Source organism: Vanacampus margaritifer, chromosome 5, assembly GCF_051991255.1.
Source record: "Vanacampus margaritifer isolate UIUO_Vmar chromosome 5, RoL_Vmar_1.0, whole genome shotgun sequence".
Taxonomy (NCBI): domain Eukaryota; kingdom Metazoa; phylum Chordata; class Actinopteri; order Syngnathiformes; family Syngnathidae; genus Vanacampus; species Vanacampus margaritifer.
This window is the reverse complement of record NC_135436.1, coordinates 14,594,918-14,612,784: the sequence shown is the minus strand read 5'-3', so window position 1 is coordinate 14,612,784 and position 17,867 is coordinate 14,594,918. Positions and strand designations below refer to the sequence as shown.

Genomic DNA, 17,867 nt, shown 5'->3' with positions numbered 1-17,867 from the left:
TAGGTTTTTATATAATATTTTCCTTGGGTCACTATTCTATGTGACTTCACATGTCTATGGCATTAGCACAAACAACACAAAGACATTGGATCTATGATAGAGCAACTCCTTACCCGCAACTTAAGTTCATTGATCTATAGGACAGAAATGGAGAAACAAAGCACAAACACAGATGTAATATGGTCATATGAATGACAACAGACTCAACGCAATTGTTTGATACTCTGAAATTCTGAATGATGATTCAAAAACAGGATGAAAAAAGGGGTAAAAATGAGTGATTGAATAAATGCAGGAAGGCAAGAAAACATAATACCATAAAACTGTACTCTGATTTAATATATACTATGAGCACATAGAGATTATCATCCAAGATAAGAATAACATTTACAATAGTTCCCAACCTGTAGTATGACAATAGCGTTTTCCATGGACAGGTCATCAGACGGCAGCCCTTGACTCTTCCAGATCAACTGTTCACTCTCCAGTGAAAGGAATGACCTGAAGTCAAACTCTATACAAACAAACATACCCATAAATCAAGATTGTGATGAGTTTTGAGCCACCAAATACTATTTTATAAACTAATAAACAAAAATTACATACAGCAAGGATTCAAAAGCACTAATGTGCTGTGAGAGATCAGCAGGTGTCCCCATTGTCCCGCAGAAAATTATCAAATTTACTATTGGTCCAAAAATTATTATTCAAGATCTTGTATGTGTCTTTCTTTAATTCTTGTTAGTATTTCAGTTTTGTAGTCAACTCAAAAGGCCTACATTTCACAATGAATAATTAAATTTGGGAGTAAATTGAGAGCAGGTCATTATTATTTTTAATATATATAGACTTTTTGTAACATTTTTGTTTATTTTGTTTTTTTTGTAAAAAATGCAAAAATGTGTGCCTTGGCAATGAAAGTTGCGAAACACTGATAAAGAATTATTGAATTTTTTTAAAAACATAATTGATCAATCAGTCATAGGTTATGAGGGCCCCTTAGTTGTCCTCAAATAACAAAGAAAGTTGAATGGAAGCCTTTAAAACTGGTCAAGACAGACCAACTGATTATTTTTGTTTTTAGGTCCTCTAGGTGTAATGACCAGGTGTTAAACTGCGTTTTCTCCATTGTTTAAATGACGCTTTAAGAAAAAGAACATATACTTTGCAGTCCAGATTGAGCCATCCAGGTTTCCAGACAATGTCGACGACGATCTTCAGGGGCTGCAGACAAATACGTGATGAAGGCTGCGGCAAGCATCGCCCTCACAGGGAGTGTATCTAACTCATTCTTTATCTCCAACATCTGATGGAGAGAAAGAGGAAAAAAAAGGAATAATTAAGAAAAAAAGTCAAGATAATGCATATACATGACTAAGGTAGATGAGGTCAAAAATAAAATAGGTCTTCTTTTCAGCAGTCTATTATCATACTATTTTAATTTCTCATGCTAATCTAATACTGTAGCCAAAGGTTGTCACCTTAAGTTTTATTAATAATGCATTATATAGACTGAGATACCAAGTTTCATATAATGTAGCAATCTAACTTTTTGCAAAATACAATGTATGCATATCGCTAAAATCTGGCTGGAAATTCCTGTCACAATCTGGTCAGTTTAATATTGTTCACAAATATACTAATGGTCTGTCCACACGTGTGGATGTTATTTTTATTGACCAATCTAAAGTTGTTGAAAACGGTTTCGGCTGGGTTTAGACTACAGGTATATCTGATTCCAATCGGATTCCTCCTCAAATCTGATTTTTAGAGCAGACTGTCCACACTGTTTTTAGCAAGTGTCCAAATCGGATCTGGCCTTATCCAGTCACTACAAAACCAACAAAGAGAGATAAACTACCGTACGGTAAAGCAAGCCTGAGCTAGCAATTCGAAATTTAGTTTGGGACTGATAAAAATTATGTGATTCTAAATACAGTTTAGTAACATAACTAGGGCTAGTTTCGACTGTTGCAGTTCGATTTGCGTAGTCAGGCTAAAGCAGAGGTGGGCATCGAGGGCCGGAGTCCTGCAGGTTTTGCATGTTGCCCTTTTCCAACACAGCTGATATATGATCAGCTCATCAGCAAGCTCTGCATAAGCCTGATAACAATCCTGTTGATTGGAATCAGCTTGTGTTGGAAGTGAGAAACCTCCAAAACCTGCAGGACTTCGGCCCTCGGGGACCGAGATTGCCCACGTCTGGGCTAAAGGCCCCTCACCCCTGTTTAATAACGAGATGAAGCGATGTACACTTTAAAAGCAAGCGCTGAATGCAAAAGAACTGAAGTGGTGTTGCAAGCAGTCAGTTGTGGAAAGAAAAAGAAAAAAGATATGGAGACATTTGCTTGCATAACGAGTGGAAAAGAGTCATCTGCTGAGGTCTGCTGTATTATTGGACCACTGCATTATGATCACAACTGTCCAAAACAAGTTGTTCATAGCTAGAAAAGCACTAAACAAGTGAAAACCCATTTACCATAGGTCACATTAAGAGTGAAAAAAACGTTTTAAATTGTATAACTTGGTTAGAAATAATCTAAGTTATTTGCTTTTTAGGGCGTAAATATACTAGTGTTACAATGAGTGCGGAAAAAACCCTGATTATCACTTCAAAATTTTGTATTATTGCTTGACGTACGACTTGGTTGAACCAAATAATGACTTGACTGGACTTGCTTGAGTTTTTTTTTTTCCGACAGTAATGTAAGTACATGTGACTTACTCCCACCTCTGCTTCCCACTCCTTTTTTTTAGCAGTACATAAATAAATTATTTTGTTGATAGCTGACATGGCTTGTGTGTGTGTAGCTTCTTGTATATAGAAGATGATTTGTTTTATTCTGTTTAAAAACAAATAATGAAATGAACCTAAAAGAAAAGTAAGTAGACAGTGAAGTGTTTCTATGGCGCAAATGTTGAGGAATGTTGAGAGTGTGAGGGAATTAATGTGCTGGTGTGTCAGGAGGAGATGGAGTGTTTTAATTAACACTAGATAGATGCTGTCGAAAGAAGTTAAACAGCCAAATAAGTGACCTGAGACAGCAGGGCCCCATCCCTTTGTCAGCATAAAACATTTTGGTGCTTCATTTTTACTACAAAATGGCCATAATAGCAACAGCAGTATCAATACTTCACCCAACCTGTGTATTCCACCGCTTGTGTTCTCCGTCCAGTTGGGAAATCAGTTGCTGGGCAGCATTGATTGTGTCCTGAGCTTTTGTCACCTCAGCCTCCAGCTTAGCTGCCTCTGCAGTGTGACACTGAAACCTGCCAGAAAGAGAGACGGACAGTAAGGCTCGCTCACTCCATCCATCCATCCATCCAATCAAAATGTATCAAAAATATTTTGAATAAAATGGAAATTTAAGAAATCAGATTGCTCTTGTATTGGATCTGAATTGATTGTGCAGATGAATGTAATATTTGGGTACATTCTCTACTTACATTTATTATTAAACCATATTTATTCTTTAGGATGAGGCAATGAAAAAATATTTTCAAAAACATATTTGTTCCACTTATAGAAAACCTCACAAAGGCAGCAAAGCTGAGAGGTGAGGTAACACGTATGACTGATATTTATTTTGTGGAAAAGCACATTGTAAGGATCCAGAAATGCCAAAAAGAGATAATAGACTCACATTGAGTATGCAGTATGTTATTGACCTTTAACCTGATTGCAATCATCATGGTCCAGTACATTTTAAGAGAGCGGGAGTAGATCTGCCCTTCAGACAGCCCTGATTGTTTATATCCTTGATGAAAATAATAGGCTGGCAGTAAACCGACAGTAACAACAAATTTGTTCAAGGATGGCAGGCTGACGTTACGAATGAACATCTTGCAACGTGATGACTAGAACCTTGAGGAAGATGCTAAACAGCCAGTTGCTCCTGATGTCGTCAAAGGCAATTTCCCAAAGGTGAGAGTGGAGTGTAATAGATTATGTGGCGTATTATCATAACCGCGGTAGCTTGGTTAGCTCCTGCAACTCCTTTGCAATGCGATGACATTTTTAAAAGTAGGTTTTATCACTTTGCACTGCAAGTGTGATTGAGTCCTTGTGCTCAAGCTTTAACTTATCTTAGCAACACTGTACTGTATTACTGTTTTACATTGGATTTTGTTTTCTGTTCAACCCGTGGGCAGAATTTTATTTTGAAATGGCTTGGTCAGAACCAACAAAAAGCCAAAAAATGGTCACAATAACGCCTAGGGGTTAATCTCATTTCTAGGTCCTTACTTGGGTTTTTATGAGGTTTAAGTGAGACATGATTTTACAAATTCAAACCATGTCTTTGTGAATTAATGTATGCTGGAAAAAACAGCTGCCTTCCTAAAATGGTTTCCTCAAAGACAGAAACATACAATCGGCATCACACACACGTTCACACGCATGCACAGACAATCAATCGGAAACCTTTGACCATGTTGCCAAGCAACGCTAAATTCAACATTCATTAACAAGTTTGAAACAACTAAGGTTGAAAATATAAAAGAAAATTAAAGGAGGTTCATACTTCTCTTTGAGTTCATTAACCTTGTCTCCAACAGAGTTGAGGAGGCTCTCAAGCTTATTCCTTCGACTTTCCGTTTTCCTCAGGTTGCTGGACAAGCACAATAAATAATGTTATCAACATGAAGCAAATCTGATGAGCAAAAAATGAAAGAATGTGTCCTGGGTTGTTTAAAAATCAGTATGCAGCAAGTTGTCTTAAGTGAAGTCATGTGACATAAAATACATTGAAAAAGCCTATTAACATTAGTAAGTGGTTTAACATTCATCCCCATTAGTTTAGTATACTAATGGCCTGATTTACATAAATTTCTAATAGTGGGTGCTAAATTGCGTGCTCACGTTTATGAATTACACATGCTGTTGGTGTCATTTACTGGGGGACCATTCATGATTTCCACATCTGCGTGTCCGCAAGGCCCCATCGCCACACACCCGCAGATGGGTCTGCACATCGTGTACAACCTATTTTTTGTGGCCATGCAGACCGAACACATAAGTGTGCTGTGCCGATCCCGTATGTGCAAAAGCAAGGAACAAGCATGAGTAGTCCTTGCGACTGCCATCAAGTCAGTCCTGACTATAGATCATTCAGAAACTCCAAAATTGTCAAAAATTAATGTTTATATTAGTGGAAACAGGCTCAAAGTGTAACGATTACTTCATATGAAATGAGCAGCTATGTCTAATATACATCCTTAACCTATGGTAGTGTAGGTAGTATGTGTGAGTGTGTGTATATGTGTGTGTGCTCACTCCATTAGTCCAGCCTGCTCTCGCTCAAGAGGCTCTATTCTCTGTAGGACATGGGAGTACTGTACATTAGCTTTGACCCAGGCAGCCAGAGGGGCAGCTGCTGCACTTGCACGTTTTGCATTCTGTCCATGACAACAGGATCACAAGTCACAAACAACACTATCTTTTAATCAGTCATGAACGTACTGTACTTGTATGTAGGGGCCAACTGACCTTGGGATCAAAGGAAGACTTATTCCTGTAAAGCAGCTCTTCCACACTCTGGCGAATCTCCGGGGTGATGTTCCTGGCCTCGAATGTAACTATGTCCTCCCTCACGCCACGCTTAGCTAGGAAGCTAAGGATTAGGATTGGAAGACATGAAAAAACTAACAGATGGAGGAAACACCACTAGAGACAAATTACAGCAATCTTGTATGTAGAAAATCAGTAAGTTTGCAATATTCAAAGGCTAAACTCATGCAACTGTTATTTTGCAAAACAATTGGTTATTTTCTTTATTTATTGAGGGAAAAACACAGTTGTTAAGGTTAGCGCTGCTCAGATGCAAAATAAATTAGCCATTGAAAATTTAAGTCGCCTGCAGCTATGGTCACATCGGACAGTGAAAAAAAAGATTTTTTTTCAATTTTTTTATCACTACAAATTAAGAACACAAAAAAAATATTAATTAACATGTTAATACACTATTGTCTGTTTTGGTTCGAAAAAACAAACACATTTTAAAACATACACTCCACCTCTGAAAGTACCTGTATTTAATTTTGCCGTGAACTGAAACCATTGGGCTTTGAAGCCAAAATATGAATATGAGAGATCAACTTTTCAGGTTTTATTTGTGTTACATCTACAACATCTCTATAATATTATTTCTTAGGACAGTTGTAGAGCAGCTAGCATGTTCACCCCTTGAGCCGCAGGCAGCTGTTTTATTATTCAAGAAGTGTAATATCTTCATTAAATTAATTAGTCCCAAAATGTTAACCTGTCATTTTATTTCTATCATTTCCTCTGTGTGCATCCTTAGAGCTGTTTCTCATGCCTCTACCTTAGCTCACCTCTTCATGCTGACCCAGGAGGTGTCGAAGGTGCCCATCAGTCTCAGGACCCCCTCCAGGATGTCCCTGATGACATCAGGTGGCATACGGAGAGAGCGGATCTCAGACAGAGCTTCAGGCCTGATGTTTCCCACTGCTTGCTTCGCCTCATCCACCAAAGGCTTTGCGAAAGAAAGAAAGAAAGAAAGAAAGAAAGAAAGAAAGAAAGAAAGAAAGAAAGGGGGAAAAAAGTATGTGAATGTGTCAAATCCATGGTGGCGGGTAGCTCTTGACAAATCAAGCAGACAGCCTACCTTTACTTCCTTTAGTTCATCATCAATTTTGCCTTTCCGCTCTTCTATCTTGGACACTTCTTGAGCCATTCTTGCTTGAATCTTTTCCATCTCTGCCTTCTGGTCACTGGCATTCTGCAGGGCCAGCAATTATGAGCTAGTTTTATTTTTGGTTGATTAAAATGGGGTCTGAAACACATTTGATTGTGACAGCCACACACTGAGATTTAAATTCTATAAAACCACCAGTTTTAAATGTAGAAAATTGTCAGAATGAGGAATGTACCGCTAATTATGTCACTGCAGTTACACCTAACCTTTGTCCAAGGCTAACCTTTTCATTGATTACATTGTCTTCCCACCCACCTGATTTGAAAGCTTTTTCCTCAAAAAAAAAAAATTTCTTTACACAGGACCATGCTCCATTTATGCTTCCATCTTGGCCAAACCTTTCTAAAAAAACTAGTTCTAATTTCTCCCCTTCCACCATCTATGGCAGAGGTGGGCATCGAGGGCCGCAGTCCTGCAGGTTTTGCGTGTTGCCCTTCTCCAACACAGCTGATATATGATCAGCTCATCAGCAAGCTCTGCATAAGCCTGATAACGATCCTGTTGATTGGAATCAGCTTGTGTTGGAAGAGAGAAACCTACAAAACCTGCAGGACTCCGGCCCTCGAGGACCGAGATTGCCCACCTCTGATCTATGGCTATTGGCTACTGGCCAGTGACCACAGGGATCAAACTACTGACGCTCGCTTGTTCTTGCTCAGCGTTCTCTTTTCTTCCTTCTTCCATCGCAATTAGTCACCAAAATATAATAATAATAATGCATCAACTTTCTAAAGCGCTTTTGTAGACACTCAAAGACGCTTTACAATGGAATGGTACATTATTCATGCACTCACACATTCACACCATGTGGCGGTAAGCTACTTAAGTAGCCACAGCTGCCCTGGGGCAGGTTGACGGAAGCGTGGCTGCCAGTGTGCGCCTACGGTCCCTCTGACCACCACCAAACACTCACACTTTCCATACACCAGTGTGAGTAGCACTGGAGGCAATGTGTGTGAAGTGCCTTGCCCAAGGACACACGACTTGAGAAGAGTGGGGATCGAACAGCCGACCTTCTGGTTACTGAACGAACATTTCTACACCCTGAGCCACGGCCGCCACATTATACAATATTCAGAATTTCTTATATCCACAGAGAGAACAGATGGAATGAAACAAACAAAAGTACATTTTTGCTCAGTGAATATGGTCTTTCACAGCTGGAAAAGGGAACACTGCTGGGAAATGCAAGAGATATGCAAAGAAGATGAGGAGAACAGGCCTTATATATGTCATAGAGGAAAATGAAAGACATATTTCACCAAGACCACCATCCTGCCTGCCACTCAGAGGACAATTTGCAAATGACAATATAAATCCAATCAAATGATATACCTGCATGGATGTGGTGATTTCCTGCAGGGCAGAATCGGCCTCCTGTTGTTTAGTCTTCAGCAGCACACTCTGCTCTGCAGCCCGCCTCTTCAACTCATCAACGAGTGCCTTGGCTTCATTAAGTTTAGACACACCAGCCTGCAAACACAAGTCAGGGTCATTTCTACTTTTCATATTACCAACCAGTCTGGTATTAATAGCAGCAGGAGAAAACAAGCAACAAGTCTCTGTGACTGTTGCTTAACAAGCAACATTGCATTCATTACCTGCAGATGCTGTTGTCTCGTTGTAAGCTGCATCTGCTTCCTGCTATAAATTGCATTGTGAAGGTGTAGAAAGGCCATATACTGGCTGGGTGTTGCACCATGTTCTCGACATGACTCATGGACCATCAGGAACAGACGGTTCACATCTTCCTGTCCAGATTCTAACCACACATCATAACACATCACAACATAACAATGGAGGAAAATACAAACTAACAACATTTAGATTTATGGACTGGTGAAATAGTAAACAGTAAATATAATAATAATAATAATAATAATAATAATAATAATAATAATAATAATAATAATAATAATAAATGTTTTTGTAGGTGGATTACTGTTTCCGAAGAAAGTTACAGTTAATAGTTGAAAGTTGATGCATAGTACTAAAGAAAATCCACCTGAATGCAACAGATGTCATTTTCACATCTATTTCTGCAGAATTTTTTTTTTTTTAAGAAAAAAATTATTGATTGCCATGTTGTCACTGGAAAGTGGTACAAATGAAAAACAATTAAATATAAGGAACTTAAATTCAAATCAAAAAACAGTATTTATGGAAATACAAAGACACAGTTGAAAACAATAGCAAATTAAACAGTAGTTTAAAAATATACCAGTAAATAATCAACATACATGATGAATGAATTACCCAATTATACCTACCCACTTAGAGATGAACACTTTCAGTCCGATCACTGACCCGTTGGGGGAGGCCACTCACAATACCCAAGCAACTGGAGTTAAATTCCCTCAATTTCACAAATTGCTGCCTTTTATTTGTGTGTACTTGTAACCTTCGAGCCAATTAAATTATATCCCTAATTCCATAGTGTTTAAATTTGCTGATCAATAAATCATAATTGATTGTATCAAATGCTTTCTGAAGATCAACAAACAGCCCTACTGCAAGTTTCTTTTTGTTTATGGAGTCAGTTATTACTCCAATGTCTCAAGATTCGATGCGATGTAAAATGGAAACAAAATGAAAATTGATCTTGAAAAGTATTCATACCTGTCTTTGCTTTGTTTTCACCTTCATTCTTCTCGCCTTCGCTGTTTGCCTTTGCGAGTAACAGTTCAGGAATCTGACAAAACACAATTTTATCTAATTATGTACACTATACATAATAATTGCTTATAAACAAATGTTCATAAAAATAGTGAAAAACATTTGACCTTCTTCATGCTGCTCTCAGACCATCCTTCCATCCACTGGACTGAACACTTGCGGTAAAAAGCTGGATTGCTCTCACAGCTGATTGTAAAGTTGGGGTTTGAACAGTCCAAGATTAGAACAATGTGAAGATTCTGCTGGATTCCTAACAGAGATGTGACACGGAAAGATAAGGAGGAAAGTATAGCATTACCATAAAAGCCTTTCCTTACCAAACTGAGACCACAAGTGACACTATAGGTAGCACGTTTGTCTCGTGATGCTCGTCATATTGACCCTATAAATATAATTATCTGGCAGACCTGAATAATGAGCTGTCAAGAGGCCTTTTAGGGGTTTGACTTTAACATTAAGCTATTGAATAAATTATCTGGCAACGGATTCAACCTTAGTTAACCCTGCAGCATTTCAATGGTACATTGCTCTGTAAGACAGATGTAAATGCAGCATACTAACTGAAAGAGAAGTAGTTGTATAGGGGTCCAATAAAACCATCCTGTGAAGCTGAGTCTTTAAGGGAAGAAAGAAGAGGCTCCAGTTCTTCTGGGGTGTATAGTCCAGGAACTTCACCTTAAAACATATTCAACACAGATTGGAAATTTAAATTCTAAATTGTGTCAATGTGTCAAACTTTCCTTGTAAAATGAAAACGCATACCAGATGAGAGCAGGCTATTGACCATCTCCAAGAAAGCAGAATGGACAAACTGATAGTCCTCCAACAAGAAGACAACCTGCTGCCCTTCTATTCCAGCCAACTGCATCACCTGTACACATATTAACGTGTAAATTAATCATAACGAGTGTACATACATTTTAAAGGCCATTCTACAATAACTAGAATGACAAAATCTTGAATGAAACTCACACATACCGTCCTGAGATCATTTTTAAAATGCTTCAACGAATAACCACGAGAGATTTTGGGCGTAAACAGAGAGTATCCATGCATGTGTGACACCAGGAATGTGGCTGTGTGCCGCCCGACCCCACTCCGACCCGCCAGGAGCAAAGAGCCACTGGGCCGGCTCAGGACGCGATCCAGCCTGGACACAAAGTCGCACACTTCCCAGAAAATGAGGAGGTCCAGCTCTCTGTTATCACGACTGTACAGTGCTAGTCCCTAGAGAGGGAACAAACATGGGGAAAAGATGCACAGGCACTATTATTTTCCAACACATAAATTGACAAACACAACAAAACTCAGATGAAGAAACTAAAAACAAAGAAATAAAGTGAAATGTTTTGAAATAGAAAAAAATTGTGAGGGTTGTAAGTTCAGCATTTTACTTTGAATTCAAAGAAAACAATCCAACATATTGCTGTGTACCTTCTGAATGACTTGCTTGAGGTCAGAAGAATCCAGACGTCCCAGTTGTTTACCATGAGGAGGCAGAGACTGGCCCGGAGTCATTACAACCCCCTCAGAGACTCCCCATGTTACATAGAAACCATCTGCACATGGGGAGAAACAACTGTCACTAGTCTAATGTGTGCACATCCATTGACAGGATGAGTCATTTTGTGAATGTGTAGGAGCGCACAAGTGTCAGAATGGTTGCATTTTTCTTCTTTTTAATCCCTTAAGTGTCAGTTCCTTAGAAAGATCTTCCTCATCTGAGAAATGTGTTTGTATAGGTAAGGAATGAGGAAGAAGCGCGACAGAAAGATATCTCCTACCAGTCATGTTTTCCAGAGCATCAGAGCTCCAGTCCTCGCGGATGATGGAGGACAGGATATTATCAAAGGCATAGAGATCTTTGGAAGAAACTAGCCGGTCTCTGAAAAGCCTTCTTGCCTCGTGTGCTACCACTACCAGCACACTGTCGGTCACATCTGATTGTGCTTGAAAATACATAAAAAAATATATATATTCATCACCAATGATCTATTTTACATTAATTCACTAAGCTACAATAGGTCTATTACCAAATGATAATGAAAAGTTGAAAAAAAAAGAGTTGCCCATGTATTAGGTTACCTGCAGTGAGGTCATATCGTAACAAGCTTAGGACCCATTCTGTCAGGATACACGGGGTAAAAAGGTAGTGACTATGGTCATCCACTGTAAACTTGGCTTTCACCTGTTAGGAATCAAACGGAGTTACAGTATAATAATAATGATAAGAACATTGTGTAGCAAGACACTAAATGATTGGTAAAATGTGTCCCCAATGTACAGTATACCACACTTCAAGTCACATTAAGCAAATGATTTCTCCTGTTTAATGTACTTTTAAGTAATGCTGTAGCCTGTATGCAATTAATGCATTTTTTATAATAATAATACTAATTACGCATCGGATATATATAGTGTTTTTCTAGACAATCAAAGATACTTTACGCTTTAGTCACCAAAATATAATAATAATAATGCATCAACTTTCTAAAGCGCTTTTGTAGACACTCAAAGACGCTTTACAATGGAATGGTACATTATTCATGCACTCACACCGTGGTGGTGGCAAGCTACTTAAATAGTCACAGCTGCCCTGGGGCAGGCTGACGGAAGCGTGGCTGCCAGTGTAAGCCTACGGCCCCTCCGACCACCATCAAACATTCGCACCTTCCATACACCAGTGTGAGTAGCACTGGAGGCAATGTGTGTGAAGTGCCTTGCCCAAGGACACAACGACACATGACTTGGGGAGAGGAGGGATCGAACAGCCAACCTTCTGGTTACTGAACGACCGTCTATACACCCTGAGCCACAGCCGCCAGAACTTTTAACTGACCTTGTCAAGAAAAGAAAAGAGAAGAAAATATATTGATCAGTAATGAGACAAATTTTGAATAATCAATGTGAATACGGCTGAACAGTAATATTACCGTTACACTTAGGGGTGTAACAAAAAAACAAACAAAAAAATATTTGAATCAAAAAATCCCATAAGTATCGAATCTATTATGCTAGAGGTAGACCAGATAAAAATCTGTCTGATGTTATTTCTTTGACTTTAATTATCTTGGATAGTTTGAGCTATGGAGAGCTTTTACATATTGTTGCATATTAATAAACATGACAAAAGCTACTGCCATACCATATCGAAACAAATCGTAATTCCACTGAATCTAAACAAACAGATGCTTGAATCACATTGTACAGTACCTCCTGTATCGAGAATTGTATTGAATACTCTTTTGTGGACACATGCACACCCCTAGTTAAATTCTATTAATACGTATGCTAAAACAACACGAGAGGTAAGTAGTCTAAGTACTATGCATTTCGAGCATTTTTCTAAGGTTACAATATGACATTCTAAATGTTCATTCCAATGTTGACTGAATAAGTCAACCAAATGCACAACACAATAATACAAAGGAAATAACAATTATTATACTGCTATAGAACATCATACAGTGATGTTTCAGTAGAATTATTAATGAACAAACGTCATTGTTTTTTCCCCCATTTTTAAAGTTGAAACCATGTACTGTAATTCAGTTTGTACTCATTAGTGATTATGCTTTCAGAAAATTGTTTGACCACAAATACAGATGTTAACATAAATGTCCAGTCCAATTCAATACCTGTTCATAAAGCCGCACCAGAGAACCAGCCAGCTGGTGTGTTTTCCCTGTGCTGGCCCAGGATGCTTGGCTGCCCAGGCTATGTTGGAGAATTGGCTGCAGGTAAGCAGAGTAGATAGTCTGCAGCTGCTCCCGGTCTGGATAGCTGCAGCACCAAAGCAGATAGAGACAGAGAATAGAAAAACAGGAATAGCACGATTTATAGTGATGAAGTTGATAGTCAATAATAATCAAGAAGGTGCATTTAGCACTGCACTTACTCTATGGTGCAGATGCGAACTATTGATGTAAAGCGGGACGTTAGCAAATGGCTCCCAACAGCTCCACCTGTTGACATTGAGGCCAACACCTGGATGTTCTCCAGGCTCACCCACTCCAGATTTTCATCATAGAACCCTTTATATGTCAACACCTGGAGAGGGAAGAGTGGGATGAAGAGTTAGGTTAATGACATTGTATTGTGCAAAACAATTGTTGCAAACTTCATATGTATGCTTGCATAGATTAACTCATTCAAACCCAAAAACATGTAAATATGTTTTTTAATACTTTGGCTTTCATTCCCAAAAATGTATTTATATGTTTTATATGTTTTTTATGCAGGAGCATACAGAAGGCTTTGATGCAGCTTCTGACATGAAGAGGTGGCTTAAAGCAATGGTAGTTATTACAAAAAACGGCCAGCAGGTGGCAGTAGAGTATAAGAGATCAGCCAGGGCCATGTTGCATCAAGATCTTTTTGCCAGTGTTTTCAACAGGAATATGAATAATGATGAAACTTAGCTATATTCTAATGCTAATTGCTGCAAAACGGAAACACAAACACCAGCCCGCCAGAGAGGTGACATTCCATGTCCCAAGAGCCAGCTTCTGTATCCGGGGATCAGTCTGTCAAGGTCCTCGCCCTTGGCTGCAGCCCAGCCCACTCTGCACCCGACCCCTTTGGCCCCTCCCACCGGTGGTGAGTCCATGGGAAGGTGTGAGCCGTGCTTGGTCTGGTCACTCCCATTTGTTATTCAATCACAGCAAATTATTATTCTTGCCTTCAGCAGTATAACTGATGATGTGTGATCAGAGCATCTGCTAAATAAGTTAGCACAATTTTAACCATCTCATTCAAACAGCCGTCACGTATTGTCTCCCTAGTACACTGAATCAAAGGGTAATACTGACAGATTACTGCTTTGAAGTGAGTGCATTTAGAATAGTTATTTGATGCTTGGTATTCAGTGGAACGCACATACTGTTCATACAAAATGTGTACCTGTTGCAGGAAGGCTGTAAGGTTGCTTGTCCCCCATTTGTCAGGTTTGGGTAGGTTGATGTCTTTTAGGTAGAGAATCAAGTTCTCACAGTCCTTGGGTCTGAAGACTCGACCGGTGTTGGAGCTGAGTAATAGGCAGGTCTGATTGAGCTTTTGGAGGACGTGGCGAGATGAGGTCTGGGCGCTACAGTGGACCACAGCCACTTGGGTGGAGCGGAGCCGGGAGAAGGCAAAATGCAGGAGCATTCTAGATGTTAAAAAAAATAAAAAAATTTAGGCCTTGTTTATTCAGTATTTTTAATGATCCAAGAAAACCATGAAACATCATTCTTTTGATATTATTTTGGCTTGTATAGGACACAAGAGGGGGGGCGTTGGTGATACAGGAGGATATAAATGGAAGGATGTAAGAGTAAAAAACTGAATAATTGGAAGTTAAACGACAGATGTCTATTCATTCTGTTTACTCACTGCATAAATAAAATGAATGAAGTCTGAAAAGACAGTGACCTCTACAGCAAAGTGAGAAAAGCACTTGGGCAATAAAAGTCACGCAAGTGAGGCACAACTGAAGTGACAAACTGAGGGAAGCTCAATCCTTTAATTCCTTTGAGTGAGGAAAGTGATTGTAATTACTTTTTCGGCAACTTCTAAAGGTATTCTTGAACCAAATAACCTTTAATAAAGACAAGAGTTGACCGCAACCATGTCTATATTTGGGCGACTTAGCCAAAAAATCCTTCCAATCTCTCTTACTGTGGCCAAAAAAAGACTAAAGCAAGCTGGCCTAAGACGGCGTCAATGATACACAGATTAAGCTTAATAAATAGTCTGTTGTGGGATTTGAACCCCACTCTCCTACGAGGCGGGGCAAACCTTACCAAACAGACAGTGAAAAGATCCAATCAACGAAGAGCAGATATCTAATATTCATATGTAAGCCCATGATTAAACGCTGGCAGTGGGCGGATACAGAGAAAATTCAACATGGCTACTCAAAGAGAGACAGTAGTAAATGACTTATGTCGTTTCAGTAAAAACTTGAGGATTCCTGTGATGATAGACTTCCGAAGAGTGACGTTACTCACGAAGAATTCATCACAGCAAATAAACAAAGTTGATTTGCCCGTTTCGAGCCGAGCCGAGTCGTGGACAATGGCAACCTTTCCAGACCAACTTTCTGTCTTTCTAGAAAGTGGGTTTGGCTTGCCAGGCTACTCGTACCTGCTCTAACCACTGACCTATAGCTGACTTTTTGCTAACCTTGACACACTGTGTAATTGTATTGAATAATTGAGAGTACAGTAATACTGAACATTGTCATTAAAGTGAATGTTGTAATAAAAAATATGGAATGATTTTTTTTTTTATTATTATAATGTGAAATCACTTTGAATATAATGGATGTTAAATAATTGGAAAATGATTATTATTTGAAAATTTGCTCCAACCGGGCTACGAACATTGGTCCCCCACACACTAGTCACTTGCTCTAATCACTCAGCTATTCAAGATTCTTTGACAATTTTGTAGAGTAATACTGTAAGCCGCCATTAAAGATGAATGGAGATTTATGGGTTAAATCCAATTATGTGATTAAATAATGCATGCAATTTTGTGATATTTAGTATGGATACATATCACTTTGTGTTTTGTGTAAATTGACACATTTACAATGGACAGTCAGAGTTGAGATTGGAACCACTGACCTCTTGGTCACAGGACAACCCACTCTACCACCTGATCCACCGCGGCAGGTAATCAAGGGAGTGTAAAGATGACTTAGAAAGTTGAACATCTGTCCCATTGAAAATGGATTTTTGATATAAGCTGTTAAATTGTGCAAAAACTGGTTGGTGTGAATTTTTGAAGCATGTTGAAGTGCAAATCAGGTATATGACTTTATATGCTACAACATGAATAGCTATGCTAACATGTGCCTTTACAAAGATAAATATATATATATATATATATATATATATATATATAGTTTTAACTTTTGATTGACAATGTCAATAGATGCACAATAACAAGTGTCAAAATTACTGTAGCAATGATTAGATAGTGCCGTTCAAAATTCAACAAACTTTTAAGGCAGAATAGAGCAAATACAGCTCTAATTTTGCATCCCAGTAGATTGAGCAAGTCTATCCAATCAACAGTTTGTTGAGTGGATGTATCTTCCACATCTGTGTGTAGTTACCCCTTTCCGCAGCCTTCTGGTCCCACTACCATGAAGGGTTGCCTGTGTTGAGCAGTGAGCCAGGGGGAGAAGCAGTGAAGTGCCCTCTGCATATCTGGAGTCTCAATTACCGGTAGTGAATTTGAATGAGAGAGCTGCTCCAGCCTGAGACTGTCAGGCCGCTGCAATGTATAAGCTGCAAGATGGCCGCTGTCAGAGTCATAGTAGGTATCAAGCGGCTTTCTGGTGCTTGGTGGGGTTTCACTGGCCCAGCTCAGCAACTAAACAAAGGAGAAATGTTTATGCATTGTCAACTCTACACTCACAGGCGACAACAAATCAACAAAACAATTAGATGGATTGTGAATGAAAATACCATACCAAAATACAATTACATGATGTGCGCCTAAAAACAAACAAACAAAACAAAAAGTTCTCACCTCCTTGGCAAACTCTTGTCTTGTTTTGAGGTTGAGGTTTCCTCCTAAGCCTCTGAGAAGACCAATAATGAACTGACCACGCACTGTCACAGCACTGAGGTGTGACAGACCGTTGAGTACTGTTCCCACCAGACTGGTCTCCACCACAAAGTCATTCTCAAGAAGGAAATACAGAAAAGAACAGTTTTCTTCATTTGTCTGCACATTTGCTAATAGTATGTTACAAGAATCATACAAGCACCATATATAGTCTCCATACCCAAAACTCAAAATAAGTATTTATGCTATCACCATAATTTAAAAAGTTTAATTATTAATTCAATTAATCAATTAATGTTATATAAACAGGTTTGTGTGTGTATTTTATTTTAGCCCATCTAACAAGTTAAATGATCAGTCAATACACTAATTATTTCAAGAGATATTTTCTTATTGCCATCACATTTGAACATATTCAAAATTTCCCTGTGACAAGAAAAACGGTTTGAGAGTGTAATGAGGCTTTGTCAGTGTCTGGCGAGTGTCTTTGCAACGTTTTGCAAGAGTGAACGAAGCCTGCCGAAAATAGTAACCCTCGCTACGTGCGCGCACCCTCGCAAGCCTGTGCCGAGGAGTTGTAATGCCCGCTGGCGCTTACATGTTTTTGTAATAGAAAATTTGTTACGTCAGATATCATATTACTTTTTCTACACATTAGCGTCTGTGATGTTACTCGCTGTAGATCGGTAATGTTTATTTCTTTATGCGTGTGAATGAGCAGTTCAGGTGATGGATGTATGTTTTATTTTAATTAATCTGTCAATATGGTCAATTGAGTGACTGAGAAGTGCATAGTTGTAATATACTCTTTAGTTGGTGTTTTCTTTCTGATTTACAGTATAGAATAGTATGTTTGCAACACCCTTGTGTGGCAGAATTACTATATAGTGGTGAAGGTTTACAAGACTGCAC

At 38.9% G+C, this 17,867-nt stretch overlaps 1 protein-coding gene and 1 long non-coding RNA gene across 7 annotated transcripts in view; one reads left to right on the top strand and one right to left on the bottom strand.

The window, feature by feature from the left end:
• dync2h1 (dynein cytoplasmic 2 heavy chain 1) overlaps positions 1-17,867 on the bottom strand; it is an 80,565-nt gene that overhangs the window by 32,751 nt on the left and 29,947 nt on the right. The window contains exons 45-68 of one of the 3 annotated variants that reach the window (XM_077565479.1): positions 16,917-17,072; positions 16,498-16,757; positions 14,295-14,541; positions 13,291-13,442; positions 13,031-13,175; positions 11,478-11,580; positions 11,177-11,341; positions 10,827-10,951; positions 10,371-10,619; positions 10,155-10,263; positions 9,954-10,067; positions 9,500-9,642; positions 9,336-9,408; positions 8,318-8,478; positions 8,052-8,189; positions 6,627-6,740; positions 6,334-6,494; positions 5,489-5,612; positions 5,276-5,397; positions 4,524-4,610; positions 3,144-3,270; positions 1,165-1,306; positions 405-514; positions 114-134 (exon numbers count right to left, since the gene is read on the bottom strand). In XM_077565479.1, coding sequence (XP_077421605.1) covers positions 114-134; positions 405-514; positions 1,165-1,306; positions 3,144-3,270; positions 4,524-4,610; positions 5,276-5,397; positions 5,489-5,612; positions 6,334-6,494; positions 6,627-6,740; positions 8,052-8,189; positions 8,318-8,478; positions 9,336-9,408; positions 9,500-9,642; positions 9,954-10,067; positions 10,155-10,263; positions 10,371-10,619; positions 10,827-10,951; positions 11,177-11,341; positions 11,478-11,580; positions 13,031-13,175; positions 13,291-13,442; positions 14,295-14,541; positions 16,498-16,757; positions 16,917-17,072 — 3,348 coding nt within the window. The remainder of the gene's footprint in view (positions 1-113; positions 135-404; positions 515-1,164; positions 1,307-3,143; positions 3,271-4,523; positions 4,611-5,275; positions 5,398-5,488; positions 5,613-6,333; positions 6,495-6,626; positions 6,741-8,051; positions 8,190-8,317; positions 8,479-9,335; positions 9,409-9,499; positions 9,643-9,953; positions 10,068-10,154; positions 10,264-10,370; positions 10,620-10,826; positions 10,952-11,176; positions 11,342-11,477; positions 11,581-13,030; positions 13,176-13,290; positions 13,443-14,294; positions 14,542-16,497; positions 16,758-16,916; positions 17,073-17,867) is intronic. The other 2 variants (XM_077565480.1, XM_077565481.1) reach the window with 2 other exon arrangements.
• On the top strand, positions 3,687-9,328 carry LOC144051896 (uncharacterized). Of its 4 annotated transcripts, none has more exons than XR_013294066.1 (3): positions 3,687-3,925; positions 5,477-5,689; positions 6,329-9,328. It is a non-coding gene; the product is annotated as an uncharacterized LOC144051896 (long non-coding RNA). The 4 variants fall into 4 exon arrangements; XR_013294065.1 differs by having other exon boundaries at positions 6,303-9,328; XR_013294067.1 differs by having other exon boundaries at positions 5,477-5,704.